This window comes from Accipiter gentilis, chromosome 8, assembly GCF_929443795.1.
Source record: "Accipiter gentilis chromosome 8, bAccGen1.1, whole genome shotgun sequence".
Taxonomy (NCBI): Eukaryota; Metazoa; Chordata; class Aves; order Accipitriformes; family Accipitridae; genus Astur; species Astur gentilis.
In genome coordinates, this window is record NC_064887.1 from 39,054,382 (window position 1) to 39,073,171 (window position 18,790).

The window sequence follows — 18,790 nt, forward strand, 5'->3', positions numbered from 1 at the left end:
AGCCTTCAAATATGTAAAAGGGAAAGAATTACCGGGCTTGTATTGCAGGAGGGGAGAGAATTTCTTTTTGCCAAACATGTAAACTGAGAAGTTAAGCACAGACACAGACCACGCAGAGGACTGTGAAATCTCCCTCAATGGCATTTTTTAAGAATAAACTGCAAAAGCTGGGGAGTGGATCCTTTTGCAGGGTGGGGATGGACAAGGTGACCTCTTAAACATCCACTCAACCTCAAGCTCAGGATAACAGTAGTTAGAAAATCAGTTTTCACTGACAGCTGGTGCAGCAACAGCTTGCAAAAGGGAAGACATTTACTCTCCCAGGACTGCATGAAATGTTTGGGTAGAGACTATCTCTTGAGCCCAAGGGAAAATATTCCAGTGTTCCTTTGAGAATGCTGCCAAGGTACAGAGGATAAGGTCTTTGCAGATATTGCCACCAGCTGAAAGCGTATTCAGTTGCCAGAGAGTCCATGTTGTTCCAGGTCTAGCAGATAATCCAAAAATCACCAAAATCAGTTCTTGTCAGCCATGGAAGCAAGCAACAGGATATCCTGACAGAAAAAACCTCTTCCATTTAGCCCTGCAGATAACTCTAGTTGAAAGCTTCGTGCTCTGCAGCCAAATATTCCAGACCCAACAGAGGAGCTTATTTCAGAGCAGAATTTGCCAGGGAGCACCCAATCTACCAGCCCCTGCAGAGGGGCAGAATCTGAGGCTGCTCCACGAGACGACGGCAAGAGAAGAGACCAACAAGGGCTGAATGTAGCAGACTGACAGTGCTGGGGTGGTTGCAGTAATGACTCCCTGTCCCATCTCCACTTACACCTTTCATGATGAAAGTGAAGTGGAGGTGCCAGCACGGACACTCAGAAGAGGCAGGCAGGAGTGCAAGCTTTCCTCTTCTGAGAGGCGGTTTTGAAGTTGCATCATTAACCCAGAGCTGAAGCTGCTTTTTGATTTCTGTAGAGCCAAAGCGCCGTGAGCTTGGCCGCCGCTGTGCCCTCTGGTGGAACCCTCCAGGTTCTGACGGGGAAGCTTTTCCTCCTCTGTCAGGTCGTTGCCTTTTAACTAATTTGTTCACATAGTTAGTGTATGTGACATTTGGTTAGTTCATTCTGAAAAATAATTAACTGTTAGAAAAAAGGCAATGCTAGGATATTAAAAATTAGAAAGATCACTTGTGACACTTGAACAGTAATTATTTGAATTTTAACAGAAATTTGCCCAAGAATGCAGAAGATATTTCTAATAGAATATTTCTGAGGAGTGCTTGCTCATGTGGAAGGAGGACTACTACAAGTTAAATCAGTTATACGCTAATCCTAGGGTTAATTAGAGACAAAGCCATCATTCGGAATGCTGCAGAAAACAAGCAACTAAACAATCGCCAAAGGGCAAACAAATCCAAAGTCCGTACATTTCTTGCAGGGCCTGCCTGTGCAGGCAGTTGGTATTTTGAATATGTTTTTCTCCTTTAAATATCTTCCAGTTTCATCTGCTGTGGACAATGCTGTCACTGGGGCTTTGCTAAAGGTAACTGACTAATAAGAACTGCAGACTGACAAGCTGGGGAGACCAGGGTCCTTAGACAAATGGGCAACACAGACCCTCAGTTCAAGACCTTCTGAAGAACAGCCCCAGCCGTGGGAGCAGAGGCTCGCCCGCCCACGGGAACAAGACAAAACTAGGTCATTTCTGAAGTCAGCAGTAGCATATTATGCCCGTCCTGTCTAGACGTGTTAAACAGGTAAGAGCACAGAATCTTAACTGTTCAAGTCTGAACTTACAATCCTGATGACGTGCAAGTACGGGCTAATATAGTGTCCACTTTCAAGGCATACTTTGGATGAAAATGGATCAATATCAATATCCCTGTATATAGCATAGGGTTGTTGTGGTCAAACCTATTCTCAGCATTTCACGGCACAGTGGCTTTGGTCTTTTGGGAGTCAGCCAGGAGTTCAGGAGCACTGCTGGAGCGGAAGACTGGGACAGACTGAGGAAATACCACAGTTATCCCATTACACCATAAGCTTCTGTACCATCCTATTGGATGTAGCAGGGCAGCAAAGGGAGTTTTGCATGCAAAAATTATATTCCCCACCCCACCACTTAATTATCAATGATGCTGCTGAAGCAATGCTAAAGCAATTATTCTGTTAAATAAGCAGTTCAAGCATCCTGCACAGTACCACCGTTAAGGCAGGTTTTCAACAGTTTACCACAGAAACATCACTCAGAAGCCTTCGGCCCTGAAGGTGATACCCAAGCAGCACAGCTACTACAACTGAGATTTTTCCCTGAAGAGATTAGAACCTTTCATTACAGCCAAAAATCATAATGAGGTGAAATTTGGCACTAAACAGAGAGAAAACAGTGATCCTGTTCTTACACAGAGATACATTTGTTTGCAAATTCTGGTCTTTGTGGAAAGAGATGAACTTTGCCCCCTAAGTCTGAATCGTCTGCTGTGGCTTAGTGGCAGAGACCAGATCAAGAATAATCCTTGTACCTCCCTCTTCTAACAGCTAAAAACTTTTTCATCTAAAGGGCTCTGGTAGTGGGTTGTTTCATCACCAATTTATGTTGACAAATATACCTATGAAGTCTAGATACATATTATTTTCCTACTCAAAACCCACATAAGAAAGTAACTGAGCAGTTCTCTAAACCTCTGGTTTTCACCCTGGTACACTGAAAGCTTCCCAGGGTTTGTGGACTGCCTTCCTTGAGCCCCAAGATTAAGCCAGGAAAGCCAGCCTGTTTTCAGACAGCACACACAGCTTTAAAATGGTGTGTGCCCAATCAAACAGTTTAAGGGGTCCACAAATTGATGTCAAAAAGAAAACCTTGCTTTAAACTAAATGCCAGGAATCTGTGTTACCATGAAACTCTGCAATATTGGCTATGAAAAATTAATTGCATGCAAGAATCCACAGTCGCTACTGATCTAGGAACGATTAGCTTAAAATCAACACATCACTAAGAATAGTTCAAGAACTACAGCAGTATTAGGAGTGATGAGCAACAACTGCCTGGGGACAAACAAAAGGCTCATCAAACATAGCATTCCAGCAGCCACTGGCTGATGCCCAAGGAACCAGCATGAGAAGAGGCAAACACGTGGCAGGCCTTCCTTAGAACACACACTCAAACAAGCTGAAGACATAACCCAAGCCAGGAGTCTAGTCTAAAAAATGTAGACTAAGAACGTAACACAAAAAACCCAAAAATATCATTCACTTGGTTTATTTTGTACATCAGGTTTATAAATTACTCCCATTAGGACAAGATCTGCTGTGAAAGTGATCAGAGGAAGATTACTAGGCAGGCTGGTCAGTGAAGTCAAATTTGTTCACAACCCAGCGGTCACAACTGTTCATGGGAGAGAGAGGGACACCACGACCTGTTGCAGAATCTGTACTGGGCATTTCAAGTTCACCTCAAAGCAGGGTCTCAGCGGACGGATGGCTCCAAAACACTCTATCCAGCAATAAATTTCCTACAATAAACACAAAGCAATCATTAAGCAGTGCTTCCTGCAAAGTGCTACAGCAGCCAACACTACAGACAGATTTCAAAAGCCTCCAGGATCCAGGCCAGAAGTTTCTGTTACAGAAGCCGATACAGGCACCCCAGAACGCAGGCACGCAGGTCTACAGTCTCTTTGGAATGAATGACAGGCCACCATAGAAACATCCTCTTTCTCTATTCCTGTAGAGGAATATGGTCCTTCCAGATGATTTATGAACAATGACGCATCAAAGCTCTTGTTTCAAAACAGAGAACATACACTGGGTCTCAGGAATGTATCCATGTTCCTACTACTTGGCTAAGACAATTTTTAAGTAAAGAAAGCCCTTCCTAAGTATTTAATTGTCTCTCTGTAACTTGAGAGCTTTTCCACTGACTTGTCTGTAAACATCTACGGTCACCCAAGATGCTACAAGTGCAGCTGACTTTCATGAGAAGTTTCTCTCATCCTTTGGTTACACAAAGGATTCATATGATACGTATTTTGAAAATGGGGAAAACGTGGTAAATTGTTTAAACTGCAACAAGTATCTCTGGAAAAAAGAGACTTACCAAAGTACTAATGATTTTCTCTGTGACTTCCAGACTCACTGATTTCCCTATAAAATACCCTGTAGCTTGAAGGCAAGTATCTTACTTTCATTTATAAAGATTTAAATGTAACTGTTACTCTGACCAGAAAAAAACAAGTATTGAGATGTCTATAGTTTGGTCTGGACCTTTTCCTGTCAGCAAGGCAAAAATCTTCCTAACTCCCTTAAAGAACCACATTACATTGTGAAACATCCACTGCGAAACATCCACTGCGAAACATATAATCCACTGCTTGCAAAATAATCACTTGAAAAACATATTCTTATTAATATTCTTTCTGGGACTCTGTGAAGCCCCATTTATTTAAAAAAAAAAAAAAGTCCTGAACAATCAAATTAAGCAGCTCTGTTTTGGACCAACAATACAATTGTGCCCTGGACAAAGAGGACACATCAACTGTCGCATCAACACAGTGCTACTACTTAAGCTAAGAGATGCACAAACAAAACTTACCATTAGAGGGAAGCTTAGTCTTCAGTTTTAAACTTGCCACTGATGTAGGGAACATACTGAAGGACCAGCTTCCAGTCTGTGAACCATATTAAACCAGTACCAGCTACACCACCCCATGTAACGAGGGTGGGAGTCCTAAAGAAGAGACACACACATGTGCAGGTAAACAACATTAATTCTCCACCGTGAAAGGTCTGGCAAATGCTCATTGCCAAGGTACTTGAGAAAGTCATGTCAATCAAGAAAAAAGCTTGGCAGAAACCTTGAAAGAATCTCCCATCCAAGATCCCGTAAAAGTAATAGTCCCCAGGGCAGTCAAGATATTTTACAGGAAAGGTTTGATGTGCTTTTATTTAAAAAGGGCATTAGCAAATTAAGAAAAGACATACTTATTTGTTTAACTATTCTACTCCTATGGCTCGCGTCTCCTTTATTCTGGCCCGCAGGCTGCTTCATTCTCCCTTGCCAACCCTGCAAAGCGGCACCCACTGGCACTGCGACAAACATTTATAGCTCTGAGACACTTTGAAGACAGCCAGAGCAATCCGGAGGCCAAATCCACCTCTGCCAAACCACCGCCAGGCAGACCCTCCGCTCCCCCCAGCCCCAGTCCGCCCCTCTCAGCCTTTCAAACCCAGCCCTGGCGCTGCTCCGCACCCGCGGGGCCGACCCCAGCGGACCTCGTACGGAACAGAGAGCGGCGGAACAAAGCGCAGGGAACGGAGAGGGCTCGGGAAGCCCCTCAGGCTCCTTAGGTGCGCGGTGGGTGCCGCCGGCCGGTCCCGGCGTCCACGGTGAGGGACGCGCGGCCTGCTCCGCACCTCTCACCGTGGACCCCGGGACCGGCCGCGGCACGCCCCACGCCCCCAAGACCCACCGTGAAGGAACCCCGGGGTCGAGCAAGCAACCCCGGGCCAGGCCTCACCAGTTCTGAAGGAGCTGGGCGTAGCGCGGCCCCAACAATTTGCTCAACATCCCGCCGCCTTCCACCGCCTTCAAAGTCACCCCCACCGCGCATGCGCGGCCGCGCCGCCGCACCACAAAGGTCCCCGCGTCTTGCGCATGCGCGTTGAACGGGAGTGCCCGCGGCGCTGCCTGAGTCAAGCGGCGTTGTCTTGGCAACGCCCGCCTTCCCCCCCCCCCCCCCGGTCGCCCTCATGGCGCCGAGCCCGCCACACAGCCGCGTCCCCCGTCACGGAGAGGCGATACTAGCCCTGAGGGGATGGGCTGTCCCCACACTGAGCTGGGACTGCTTCTCGTCCCCCGTGGTGGAGGAAAGTGGCCCCTTTCCAGGGCAGTTTCCCCAGTGCCCATCAGCGCCTCTGCAAAGTCCCCTTGTCGCTGCCGCTCAGCCTCTCCCAACAGGAGAGGGAGTTTTAAGCCAGATTTTTCTCAGCAGTGGGTCCTAAATCCACCATCGATTCCATAACATTCCCCAGGCTCTGCTCCAAGCCAGCTCAGCTGCTTGTGTACCTGCAGAAAGTCCTGGGGGACGTTGGAGCCCCAAGCACTCAACCACCGGAGACCTGCGGCCGGCCTGCCGAAGCGTCAGGGCTGCAAACGCTTTCCACGCTCCCCTGCGCAAACCTGTAGTAATGGTGTCGGGCAGCGACGCCAGCAGCCGTCGTCCGCCCTCACACCCTGCGCTGGCTGCCAAGAGCCGAGATTCACAGAGCGGAACCTGTTGCAAAAAATCCAGCCCCTGTCTTTTGTCACCAGGACACAGAACAACTGTTTTATCAGCCCTTTGCGTGCCGGACTCGACATCACATTTCATACCGATGGTTCAAGTGTTTCTCTGCCTTGGTGCCAGCAGGGCGACGCGGGTTGCTGAACCATGCAGACTTTTGGGTTCATTTCTGCGAGCTGTTTCCCCGCTGCCCACGCACCAGCTGGTGCGTGAGGAAGTCAGGCGGCAGCTCCGTGGCGTGTGTTCCTGCAGGAAACCGGTGCCTCTGCCACAGCCACCGCGTTACCACGGGTACGGTGGGGGGGAGCGAGCCTGGTGAACAGGCTCCGCACAGGTTTTGCTTTTTTTAATGTCTTAATGTTTAGCTCTGTGGAGTCATGCACACACAGGAGAGTCTCAGCTTTCACTTTGCATCGAAAGTTTCCTAGATGCCAAAAAAACCCACGTTAATAACAAAGGCAGAATAACTCAAAAGGCAATGAAAAGCAGCTCAACGCTTATCTTCAGAAAAGCGTTGGGGTTTTGAAGGCAGTTGCAGGGGGCAGGTAGTGTATCCTACTGCTTTATTCCAGTCAAGGCAGACAGGAAAAGATCCAGTAATACTACCAATTTCCTGGTTAAAAGAAAACAATAGCAATATTAGCAACTCATCCTTCCAGCATATTTTGCTGTCATCCACAGTTGAAGCAGTGTGCAAAGGCATTTGCAGTCTGCTCTGGACACCATGCTGCAACACCATGCTTGCTCCTTCCCTGCAGAAACTCCTTTTAGCTGTTGGGAGCATGTTCACACCGCAGCAGGGACAGCTACACCTCCAAAGCCTGACTCCTGAAGGTGAGCTGCTAACGAAAGTGAGGGCCACTTTCTTCTCTTGGTGACTTCTGTGGCACAGGTGTCATTTTAGATTTGGAAGCAGAAAAGAAAGGGCAGTGACCCTGGCTGTCCAGAGCTGCCTTGGGGACACCACAGTAAAGCACAAAGCTGTGTTCAACCATTAGAACAAGCAATCTGCATCTCTCAGGCCACCAGACCAAGTGAGGATGTCTCTGATGATGCCTTGCATCAACAAAAATCACTCCCTGTTTAAAGCAATGAGGTGGAGTTTTCTGCTCCAAAAGAGGAGACGGCTCTGCGATAGCTTGTCCTTGCTTTAAGGACAGTTCATGGCCATGTATGGCAGTGCCACCATGACATGACATTTGCCCACAGAATCTGATAGTCTCATCCCATCTCTTGACTCATCTCCAGGGAGAAAATTCTTCTGAGCATTCACCCAGGAACCTCCAGCTCCATATCAGTTGGCGGCCCCTGCTTGGATCTTGGACAAACTATTTGTTCTCAGCCACTCAGCAGCAACTCCTGTGTATTGCTCCTTGGTCCTGCCCTCACCTGATCTTCCAGCCCAAGCCTGCTCTTGCCACCGGGGCTTGCCAGCTTTACCTTCAGCCTTGTGCATCTCTGGGCATCCACCTTCCAAGCTACAGCCTTGCTCCCAAGCACACATTTCTTCTTTGTCTGGATCTGGTACAACCTTGGTTTCTTGGTCCTCCACCTTTCCTTGTCCAGATAGGGGTGGGTGGCTCCCCTCCTCACCCTGAGGATGTGCATCACCCCCTGGCCTGGCAGCTCACATCTCAAATTTCTCAATAACCAAGGTGTTTGGTGTCTTTGAACAGTTTGGCTTATCTGCGCCTGCCCAGGCTTTTAGCCAGTTCAACGGAGAAGAGCAAACAGGCCCAGCACAGGCCCTGGCCACATGGCAATGCAACCCCCAAGGCTGAACTAGTTCTTCTGTGTGATAGCACACGGGAAACAACCCCTCTGAGGAGGAAGCTAAGGCAGAGAGGATGAGGTGAGGCACATCAGCCCAGACAAGGAGACACAGTATTGAAAGGACTATCATTTGATGCACTCGGTGCAGCTCAGGAATGACAGCGCACTACTTCAGAGCTTGCTTGCTGCCGAAAGACAGCCAGGGCTCAAATGAAATTTAACGAAATTTACTGCAATAGCCACTCCCACCATTCAGTTAATTTGGACTGGTTTTCCTGCTTGGCCCTATGTAGACAAGACCCACGCTGGAGCAGCAAACCTGAGAAAGGAGGGCTGCTTTCAGGCAGCATCTCCTCTTTGGAACCAGGGTCTCAGAGAGGGTCTGCAGGGCTCAGTGCTCCTGGACGTAGCTGCTGCAACTCCGTTTTCCCCAAAAGGTAGTCACTAACGTGCCGAGCGAGCTGGTGGTGGAGGGCTAACCCAACCATTGAAACCACAACAGTTGAGGCTATGACGATTTGGGGAAATACCTGCTGATTGGAGGGGCAACACATCAGGGACCTGCCTGGAGGACGAGGGCAGGGAGAGCCCGGCTGGGCAGCACAGTGCAGCAGTGAGTTTGAAAATGCTGGGGCTGGGCCCTTGGCAGAGGGTGACGGAGAGAGAGACCATATGATTCTGCCCAGCCAGGGCATAGCCTCACCCCACGCACGAGGCTGGGAGGGTGAGAACCTACAAGGCTGGGCTGTCTCCCAGTGCTGGACCCAGCCCATTCTTACAGGGTTTAAGCCCTCTTAAACACTCTGCCATGTTGTCTCCCTCATTACCCCTCTATGCTGGGCTCCTGGTATGGGCTGGGTGCGTTTGACCTCATTTCCAACTTGCATCCTGCAGGTACCGCCCTCACTGTGTGCTCCCCAGGGCAGGGCAGAGGCAAAGAAGCAACAGCCATGCCCTGACATCCCCTCCTTCTAGCCAGGCAGGGGCTGCATTCCCAACACAAATCTTTCCAGCAATAGAAATGAAGATGAGATCCCTGCCACATGTAACCTGGGATAAAACACACGCTGCCCCAGAAGAACAGCACCCTGGAAAGGTGGCAGGGGACCCCACCGACCACAGCAGAGCCACAGGAGAAGCTGTGCTGCAACAGGGAGACCCCAGCACCCACGTCTGCGCAGGCATTTCCCATGGCTGCTGGGGAATGTGCCCAGATCCCATGGTGATGGGCAGCGCTGGAAACCTTCATTGGAGGCTGCATACAGGCTGCACCACAGTGCTGATTTGGGTGGGTAGGACCTGTGCCCAGAGCACAGAACAGAGAGTAAGTGGACAGTGTCTGAAAACCTATCTTGTCTTTTCTTTCTTTCTTTTTTTTTTTTTTTTTTTTTTTTTAGTACAAGGTAAAACCTTTATTACAACTTTTTGTTCATAGGTATACAACATCTGAAAGACAGATATGGGGAAAAAAGGTAATATTGTTATAAAATGTCACATTTATTGCTACATTACTGTTATATACAGGACAGTTCTCAAAATCTACTTTAAAAAAGTTAGGATTATTTAAAAATTCCAAATAATCCAGCCAGCTGTTTTGACACTTGTATAAAATTATTTAAAAAAATGAAAACAATTCATATCTTGAGGCACTCAGAAACACAATTTTATCCCCCAATTGTGATTCATTTCAAAGAACAATGCATTTCCCCACCCCCAAATACTTTATTTTTTTTTTTTTTTTGCTGGGTTAGGCATATATATATATATATTTACTATATATATAGTTCAAAACTATAATGTGTATCTGATTTAAGAACAAGGATTTCAGCCACTTAAGTACATCTGGATTTACAGGTAGGCAGCATAAACATCAAAAGCAAGGACCATTTTTTTTAAAGGCCAAAAACCAAAACCAAAAACCCAAAACTTTCTACGGGGTTAAAAATAAACAACTTCCGCAGGCATCTCCCATCTGCTCTCCCACCCCCCCTCCTACAAAAATATATAGAAAAGAGCAACCCAGTAACGCTTCGTTTCCCCAACGAGCTGGAGCCCTCCATAGAAAAGGTCCAAGCGTGTGGTTGGGGTCACCCCTGCTCCGCTTCACCAGGCGCGTCTTTCTCATCTCCCGGCAAATTAACCACCGCTGGCAGGAGGGCGCACAGCTTCCTACCGCTCCTTCCCTCCCCGAGAGGCCCCATGTTACAAGGTTTGCTCAAAAGCTGGTGGGTTTCAAGTGATTTGGGAAGACGTAGCACCGGCAAGGGGGAATCGCGGTGTCCCCAACTCGCTGCTGCAGGAGCTGCTGCGGGGAGCTCCACGGCTCCCCAGGCACAGCCCAGGGATGCAGGGCACAGGGATGCTCTTCGGCCAAAGGCCTCTGTACCCGGGACACCCCATTTTGAAGCAAAAAACCCCTTTGCTCTCCTGTACTGGTGCCCATAGCTGCACTGTGCCAAGACGTAACACGGCGTGAGTTTTATTCCCTCTCCTTCCAACGCGGTGGGTGCTTGGCTGGACCAGGGTGGGTATTGCAAGACCTGAGGAGCAAGAGGCGTACAAAAGCAGAGGAACAGAAATACCGCCATGGAGACCCATGGTAGGGCTGCCTCTTGCCCCCGAGGACAGGATGCAAGATGGACACATAAGTTTTGGCAGAAAGGACACCTGCAGCTTGCACCGCCCCCCTAACCAAAGACCACCTCCATGCTCGTCTCACGTGGGAGTCCCACAGGCAAAGGCACTGCAGCTGCCAGCTCTCCAGAAGGGGTGAATTGCCCTAAAGATCAAACCCTCTGCACAGAGCACCAGGTCCCCCCACCCCTGCCTCAAGGGCAGCGGGGCAGGGAGAGGCAGCCATGCCGCAGGACTGACCTGCAGCATCCACCTCCCAGATCCTCCTGCCTCCGCCCCAGCGGACGGGCAGCTAGTGACATGGCTCTGCCCCACTGCAAAGAAATCCACGGTGGCCGTGCATGAAGGGAAATAGCTCGGAGGTGCTGGCTAGAGAGATTGGGGAGTGCAGGAGGGAGGAAAACACAACTTCAGGCTTGAGGCAGTTGAAGATCAGCCAAGCCAAGCTAGGCATTAATAGAGCAGTCCGTAGAGCCAGGCAGCAGCAAGGTGGGACGCAGCTTCTCCGTTCAGCGGTACTGGGGGATATGGTGCAAGATGAAGGACACTGGTAGTGAGCCACCAAGCATTGAGCAGAAGGCACAGGAGGGTGAAGGGTGCACAGAGGAGCCCTGGGACCAGGCCTCGCCCCCTCCAATTCAGTGCTCGGCTCCTGCAGTGTTGAGTTAGAAGGGGTGTTCCTGCAGTCTCACCCCTCATTTACACCTCCCACCCCCCCCAGCTTCAGGGCACAGGTCTCAAAATGCTTTTGGAGCTGCTAGAAATGAAGCCTGACCTTGAGAGCAGGAGGGAGCAGGAACTTGGCAGTAATGGACCAGAGCAGAAAGAATGGGCTGGGATGGGACCTGGAGAGCCCTGGGGGAGAGGAGAGGGGGTTGCATAGGATTTAACAGGGCAAAGACCTTGTGCAAGCTTGTGGTATGGAAAACAGGTCTTGCTATTGCTGGTGTCGAGCAGGAACAGGGGAATCTAGTGGCCACGACTTGCTCCAGGTTAGCCAGCACTGCACCTCTGGGGCTGATGGCTTGTCCTGGCCAGTACTAGCTTTGCTTCACCTCCCCATTCTCAGCTCCTTTCTAAAACCCCAGGCCAGGGGCTTGCTGAAAGTGGAGCTAGCCCAGAGTCACAAGCACAGCACACAGCCGGGCCTGCAAGAGGACCATGGGCTCCACTGGCACTGAAGATGGCAGCCTCCTCATGGGAGCAAAGCTCAGGGATGCAGGGGATTAGGGGGTTTCAAAAGCCTCCTGTTTCTCAAGGCCACCCTCACCTGCTGAAGGGGAGGATGCGCTGAATCGCCCAGCAAGGGCCCAGGGCCCAAAGGCTCTGCTGGCTTTAGCAGGTACACACGTGAGACGCAAAGGACCTTTGAGAGTGGTTTCTGCACTGAACCTGAAATTGCAGACTCCTGGGGAAATCCCAGCCTGATTCTGTCCTTCCTGTTCAATTGCTACTGGGCAGCAAGTGCAAAACCTCTAGGAAACCGGCTCATCACCGACACATGGGCTAGGGGAAAAAGCCATTCACTGAAGTCACAGCTGGGGAGGTTTCACATCACACTTCTGCATTTCTCTGCTGGAGAGGGCAAAAACCCCAATTGCAAAGCAGCCAGACCCTTAGCCCTGGAGTGATGGCACACAGGGAAGGGGCAGCAAGTTGACCCCACCACGTGGGGCTGGCATGGACCTGCTCCCAACAGCCAGATGCGGGATCTTGGGGTGCCCAGCTAACTCGACTGCCCTGATACCTGCAAACCATCTGCCCAGGCACTGCTGATCCCCTTGCTCCCCGGCTGGAGCTCAGTGTAGACAGGAGGGGCACAGACTGGGATTCAGATGTCCCAGGTCCCATCCCTCCTGCCAACAAACCTCTGTAGGATACCAGTGCAAGCTTTAAAAGCAGGGGAGCAGAGAGCCCGAGGAAATGTTGGCAAAGAGCTGGAGCTGAACTCAAGCCAGGCGGTTGCTTGGCTGTGAGTAGGTCTGACTGGCAGGTCACAGGCAGGGGAGTGACTGCCAAACCAGGGGTTAGCTGGAATTTTGCTCCCCGGGGTGTGCTGGCAGCGGCTGCGGGGTTGCGAGCAGGAGCAGGCAGACTGCCACTGCCTCCCGTTGATGCCGAGTGCCGTCGGTACAAGACCATAAAGGTGTAGTCTCTGGGAGGCTGCAGCTGTTTTGCTCTGGGGCGAAAGCAGGTGAAGAGGGAGAAAGAACAAAAATCTGCAATTTTTACTGTTAATAAACTGGATTCCAGACACTCCCCAGCACCTGGTGGCATGCACAGCTCTCAGGCAGGATGTGCAGGTAGGCAGGGGGCTGCCTGAGGAGGAGGAAAGCGGACATCCCTTGGGCTAGAGACCCACGGACTGCACCCCAGTGGCTGGCCCTGCCACACAAGAAGTGTCCCATTGCAGCTGTATGCCTGAGACCCCAGTTCTCCCATTTGACTGCGATACAGCTCAGCTACTGCAGCCTGGGAAAAGAGAAACTAGAAAATGCGCACAGGGGAAGGCAGCCTCTCCCAATTCCCTATCTGACAAAGGAAGCTTTATGGGGGCTGTGTGGCCCCCAACGATGAGGTGCATGCAGCCCAGGAGAACCCATGCATGCAAGGCTGAGAGAGGAAGCAGAAAACTGAATGCCACCCTGCAGCATGTCACCCATCTGTGACACCTCTTTGCAGGACCACTGGCACGAGGGACGTGCAGACAGGCAGAGAAGCAAGTTTGGGGAGAAAAGTGATCTGTAAGATCGCACAGTTGAATGCCAGCAGAGCTGTGGGCTGGGGAGGGTGCAGACCCTGGCCCTCTTTGACCATGACACCTAAAGACGAGACTTCATTGCAACAGGCCGCTATTTCAGGGCTAGCCTGGTGGTATTCTGGGCACAGCACTTGACAGTGCTCATTTTTAGAAAAGCCACTTTCCCTGGCAGGTTACAGGCACCACGTTCGCACTGAGCCAAACACACTGTAATCTAAAATTACACAAAGTAATTTTTCCTTGCTGCACTCCACAATTGCTCCCCATGCACCTGGAAAGCAGAGATGCCACTGAGGCTGCACTGGGCTGATGCAGGCAGCAAGCACGACGGCACACAAAGCACCCTGTGCCATCCAGGCAGCTCCCAGGCACAGCACTACCAGACCCTGACACTGCGCTTTCCTGCTGGAGGAACCAAGATCTCCTCCAAACCCTGGCACCAGGAGTTTATGCTCGACGACCTTCATCCAAGCCTTGCCAAGGAAGTTAGCTGGTTTTGCTGTCAAGAAAACAGCATCTAAACCTCCTCAATGCAGGTGAAAAGCTCCACCTCTGTTGCAATGCCTGGTAGTTTGGGGATGATGGGAAAGGCTCTGTCTCATCAGGAGTCCCCACTGGCCTGCAGAGCATCAGTCAGGACTTGGAGGGGATGAAGGAGTTCAGCAAAATTTTGAACAAATCACAAATCTTCTCAAATTTCCAATTTTGTTGAGTTTCTGGATTTTCTTGACTACAGTCTCTTTTCTTTAAATCCAGTTGTACATGACTGCCACCTCAAATTCTTGTTGCAAAATCGAAGTGTTGGGGAAGCACTTTTTAATTTTTTTGTACGGTTTCAAGCTTGCCAGGGCTGGGACATTGCTCCATCCCTCCCTGGTCCTGGGGCAGTGGCACTGAGCCAGCAAAAAACCCCGAGCAGCGAGTGCCCTGCCAGACCCAGCACTGTCCTGCTGATGAGGCAGAAACGCTTGTGGGATGAAGCAGCCTCTTACAGGCTACAGAAAGCAGCTGATGAGTCCCCAATTCCTACCCCAGAGCACGAATCGAGGATGTCTGAGCATTTGGACCCAGCTGGGGGGTTACGGAAGGGCACTGCCCCCTCCCTGCATATTTTACCATCTCCAAACTGAACTCACTCCAGCATCTGAAGCACAACCCAACTTGGCAGGATGCTACAGGAAGACACGGCTTTTGCTGCAAGGGAGCTGCTCCACAGGGGCAAGGCTGTCACACATGGAGGAAAACCTCATCTGTCTCATGCTGCCCAGTGCTTAAGCAGGCAGAAGAACCCAAGGGAGGGAAGACTGTCATAACCTGACAAGCTAATTAGGCTGAAACACATCTGTTGACAGAGGCCAGAAGAACGTGTATTCATGGGCTGCAGGGACCACAGCCGCTGGCCTTTCCTGGCCTTCCTGGGGAGAGTGCTGGAGGCTGCTGTAGTCTCAGGTCTCACCATACAGAAGCAATGGTGAAAGCAGCGGGCTGTGGGCAGGGAAAGCCAGAAGCATCCAAAAGCCTCAGAGCTATGGTTAGACCTTGCAGAGTCCCAGGGCAGTACCAGTGGCAGCAGGGGAAGATGGTTCCATACTGCTCTGGCACTTTTAAGTGGCTCCTCTCTGAGATGCTACAGGGGCTGAGCCCATGGTACGTGGGTGTAGGTGAGAGAGAAGCAATGTCCTGAGCATTTCCAGCAGGCTTTGCTGGAGCACAAAGCATAGCTATGAGCACAGAGGAGCACCAGGAGGTTATGCCAAAGCCTGGGTTTGCTAGGAAGTACCACAGGACCTAATCCTGTTCGCCAGTCCTTCCCCTTCCCTGTCCCAAAGCAATACATCTTCCCCAGGAGCACAGGCCAGAGAAACAGAGGGGACACATGGACCGTGCTGCCAGGGGTCCTACTGTACTCGCTGTCCCCATGTCCCCTCCAGGCCAGCACCCATGCCCTGTGAACTAACCTGCTTGACTGGGCTCTGCCAGGCAGATCTGGGCAGCAGCTGGCCCCAGTCCGAGAGCATTACAGACACTTGCTGAGATGGGATTTAACATCGCGCTGGAGAACTGACCCCGTCTGCCTGCAGAGCTGGGAAGAACCGGGCACAAAATGTTTCAGAAGGGGAAGGAGAGGGAAGAAACAAGAATAAATTCCCAGTGGACGCTTTTCCATTGCCAGCTCCAGCACAGCTGCTGCAGCTCAGCACTGCCGAGCAGCTCTTCATTTGCTCCCGCACCTCCGGGGCACCCTGCCACACGGTGGGGCTGCTGCGGGTCTTCCTCCTCCTGAGCACACCGGAGTGGTCTGGAGTGACACTGGGGAGCCCTCGGAGCGAAGGAATCGTTGGCCCAGCTTGGCTGCTGAAGCATCTCACGCAGAATGGGTGCTTGCTGCTCCCTTTCTTTCCAGCACAGAGAGAGGAGCCCACATGCAAGTGACAGAAGCTACTTTGCATCCCCATGGCAAGCTGGGCAGCATGCCGAGCTGAGTTTGCCTCCAAGGATGCTTTGGAGATATGACAGTGGGTGAAGGCAGGGTGTGAAACCACCCCTCTCCCCAAAGCCTGCAGCGTTTTGCACTTCCAATGCTGGTGGCTCCAGTGCGGAGAGAAGCTGCGTGTAGACAGGGATCTTGCTGCCGGTCGCAGCTTGCTGAGGGCTGGAGTGAGCACACGTGCCAGGTTGCTGCCTCACTCCCTGCCACCTCGGGCTCCGCTGCCTGCCACCAGTGTCTGCAGGTCCATCTGCTGCAAGGTCACTGGGCACGGAGTCCCGGTGCTGCCTTTGCTCTGTCCACCTCTTCCCAGTCCTCCAGCTTTGTTCAGTTCGCCTTTGTTCAGCACTGCCCCTGGAAGCGCCTCTGACAGTGGGCGTTTGCTCGGATGTGTGGGCAAGAGGTGCTTTTGTCCACCCCGGGGTTTCCTCTTGCATCCGCGTTGCTTCTTTGCTTACCTTGAAAGCACCCTAGTCCCTTGGTTCTCTTCCACCCCCCAAAACCTGCTCTCTCCTGGCAGCTTGTCCTCCCCATCACGACGCTCCGGGACAGCTGTGGGGCACCTCCTCTCCCAGACAGGACTGCGGCCTCTGGGATCCTCCAGGAGCAAAAGCAAATCTTGCAGAGACCCTCGATGGACCTCGGTCAGCTCCCGGGAGGAGCGGGAGCACCGCTGAGGGATACTGCTGCAACTTGCTTTGCTGTTTAACTTCCTTTTCCCAAATCAGAAGTGGCCAAAGCAAAGAGATGGTCAATTCAGCACATGAGTGAGTTTGTTTTTTTATAATGGAAGGTACAAGCCAGGCAAGGAAGAACATCCCCTCGCTGTGGCTACATTCGCTTTTAGTGGCTTTCAGAGCCGAATCTGAGAATTCCTCTCTTTATATCCAGTCTCTCTTAATACAATTTTAATATTCTGGTTGATCCTAAAGATGCAACGTTAACTATAGAAACAGCAGCAGAAAAGCGTGGGGTACAAGACATTTTTTTTTTATACAAAAAAAAATTCTTTTCGTTGCTTACAAAACATATGCAAAAGAAGCTAAAAAAACCAAAAGGCATTGCTATTTGTTCTACATAAAAAATCTCATAACTAATGTTCTTTTTTTTTAAAAAAGAAATATCAAGCTTAGGCACAATTTTGCTGCTGGCTGCTTGTGAACAAGCCAAGAGAACACGCCACCCCCTCCTAACTGAGTGATATGTATTGACTGTTCTGCACTTTATACTTAAGGCAATTTTTTTGTTTTCGTTTTGTTTTTGACAAAGTGTTTTTTCCACCCCTTACGTCATGCTAGGATCCGTCCACGTGTGTCAGTATTAGCAGTACTAAAGTTTATGGTTCGAGAAGGTTGCAGGTCACACCAAGGGTTTTCTTCCTACAGATCTCTGTATCCAGAGGAACAAAAAGATCTACAAATAAAAAAACCAAAAGCCTGAAGTGAGAGAAACCCAAATGAGAATAAAACGCTGCTCCTTGCGTGGGGGGGCTGCAAGCCCCCCTACCGCAGCCTTGTCTCCGCAGGAGAAGTCAGCCCCAAGGGCTCGATGTGGCTGCAGCAGAGCTGAGACATGAGCTCGTTATTCTGCCGAGACACTGGCTTTGCCTTTTTTATTCAGGGCGGCCCCAGGCACCCACCAGCGCAGGGGATGTCGGGGGACCACAGCCCCTCCATGCGCTCTGGGGCACATGGGGGCTACGGGCTGAGGCATTGCAGCCCTGCACAGGGGAGCCTCGCTGACGGGGTCAGCCTCCGACCCACCGCTCCTGGATCTGCTCAATCCCCCACCGACAACCCTGCACCATTTGGCCAAACAGGCTCAGCTACTCCCGGCCAAGCACAGAGTTCCCTTAAAAATGGGGACTGCCCAGCAGAGCCTGTGCCTGCCACGGTTTTGCTGGGGAAATTTCACCTTCTGTGTCTTTCTTGGCATTTCTGGGACCTGCTCATTCCCTCCCACGGGGCCACCAGGCAAAGGAGTTGCTGGTTTCCAGTAGCCAACCAGGGCAGGGCTGGGAGGCGCAGAGCAGAGGTGAACTTGCTTGGGGTGGCGAGAGCACCAAAATCCTCTGTCCCAGCTATGGGGCTGCACCTCTCCTGCAGGGCAGAGGCTTTGGGTGTCCACGGAGGATCAAACAACATGCATGTGCAAGTCATTTACTTAAGGTAAAATTAAGGAGGACATTGGCTGGTGCTGAACGCGTGGGGCTGAGCAGCCAAAGCAGAGCAGTGCGCGTCGGCCACGGATTGGACCCGCAGCAGGGTGCTGGGATCACGGGGCGGGGGACGATACCTTTACATGTGTCCAACAGGGTTGTGACCATCTCCTAGACCAGGATGTGAAGCTGAAAGTGTCATCTGGGGATCTCCTACTACTCCGGACACTTTCTCCTCTTCCCGACGCTTCAAGCAGGCTGCTTTAGGGTTCAGATTGCGCTCTATGCCAAAAACAGCAAGGGAAGGAGGGAAGCAACCTCAGTTTGGGCAAACAGCATCACGCACGGCAGCAGCATCCGAAAGAGAGAGCGAGGACAGAGTCCCAGGACAGACACGCGGGACCATGCGAGGAAACAACCTCAGTGCAAGCTGCTCTTTGCCTGCCGCTCCTTGCAGTGGCTGCAGTAACTTGGCCGGACCCCTGCTAGAGCAAAACCCCATGCCCAGCTGAAACACCATGCCAATTTAAACATGTGCTTGCTTACAGAAAACCCCAAGTGCTTCAGCCAGCTCTGAGAGTTGAGGACTGAGTTTTCCAAAGCTGCTTAATGGGATCCAGGTGCCAAATTCCCATTAAGCACGAGGGGAGATGGACAGAGTGGCCTCGAATCCACCCCGGGCCGGGGCTTTGGAAATCTCAG

At 51.1% G+C, this 18,790-nt stretch overlaps 2 protein-coding genes across 22 annotated transcripts in view; both read right to left on the minus strand.

The window, feature by feature from the left end:
* Positions 1-3,236: 3,236 nt before the first annotated feature.
* LOC126041999 (cytochrome b-c1 complex subunit 10) lies at positions 3,237-5,623 on the minus strand. The gene is made up of 3 exons (XM_049808505.1): positions 5,510-5,623; positions 4,585-4,719; positions 3,237-3,505 (listed from the first exon to the last, which is right to left on the minus strand). The coding sequence occupies exons 1-2, from the start codon at positions 5,557-5,559 to the stop codon at positions 4,599-4,601; spliced, it is 171 nt and encodes a 56-aa protein (XP_049664462.1). The 5' UTR covers positions 5,560-5,623; the 3' UTR covers positions 3,237-3,505; positions 4,585-4,598.
* Positions 5,624-9,749: 4,126 nt separating this feature from the next.
* TCF3 (transcription factor 3) overlaps positions 9,750-18,790 on the minus strand; it is an 82,132-nt gene continuing 73,091 nt past the window's right edge. For all 21 annotated transcript variants that reach the window (XM_049808471.1, XM_049808490.1, XM_049808492.1 and 18 more), the window contains exons 19-20: positions 18,226-18,370; positions 9,750-17,343 (exon numbers count right to left, since the gene is read on the minus strand). In XM_049808471.1, coding sequence (XP_049664428.1) covers positions 18,228-18,370 — 143 coding nt within the window. In that variant the 3' untranslated portion in view covers positions 9,750-17,343; positions 18,226-18,227. The remainder of the gene's footprint in view (positions 17,344-18,225; positions 18,371-18,790) is intronic.

Coding starts and splice junctions, on each gene's coding strand:
- LOC126041999 (XM_049808505.1), bottom strand. CDS start 5,559: ATGTTGAGCAAATTGTTGGGGCCGCGCTACGCCCAGCTCCTTCAGAAC. Junction 4,720..5,509: donor GCCCAGCTCCTTCAGAACTG/GTGAGGCCTGGC, acceptor TCTCTTCTTTAG/GACTCCCACCCTCGTTACAT.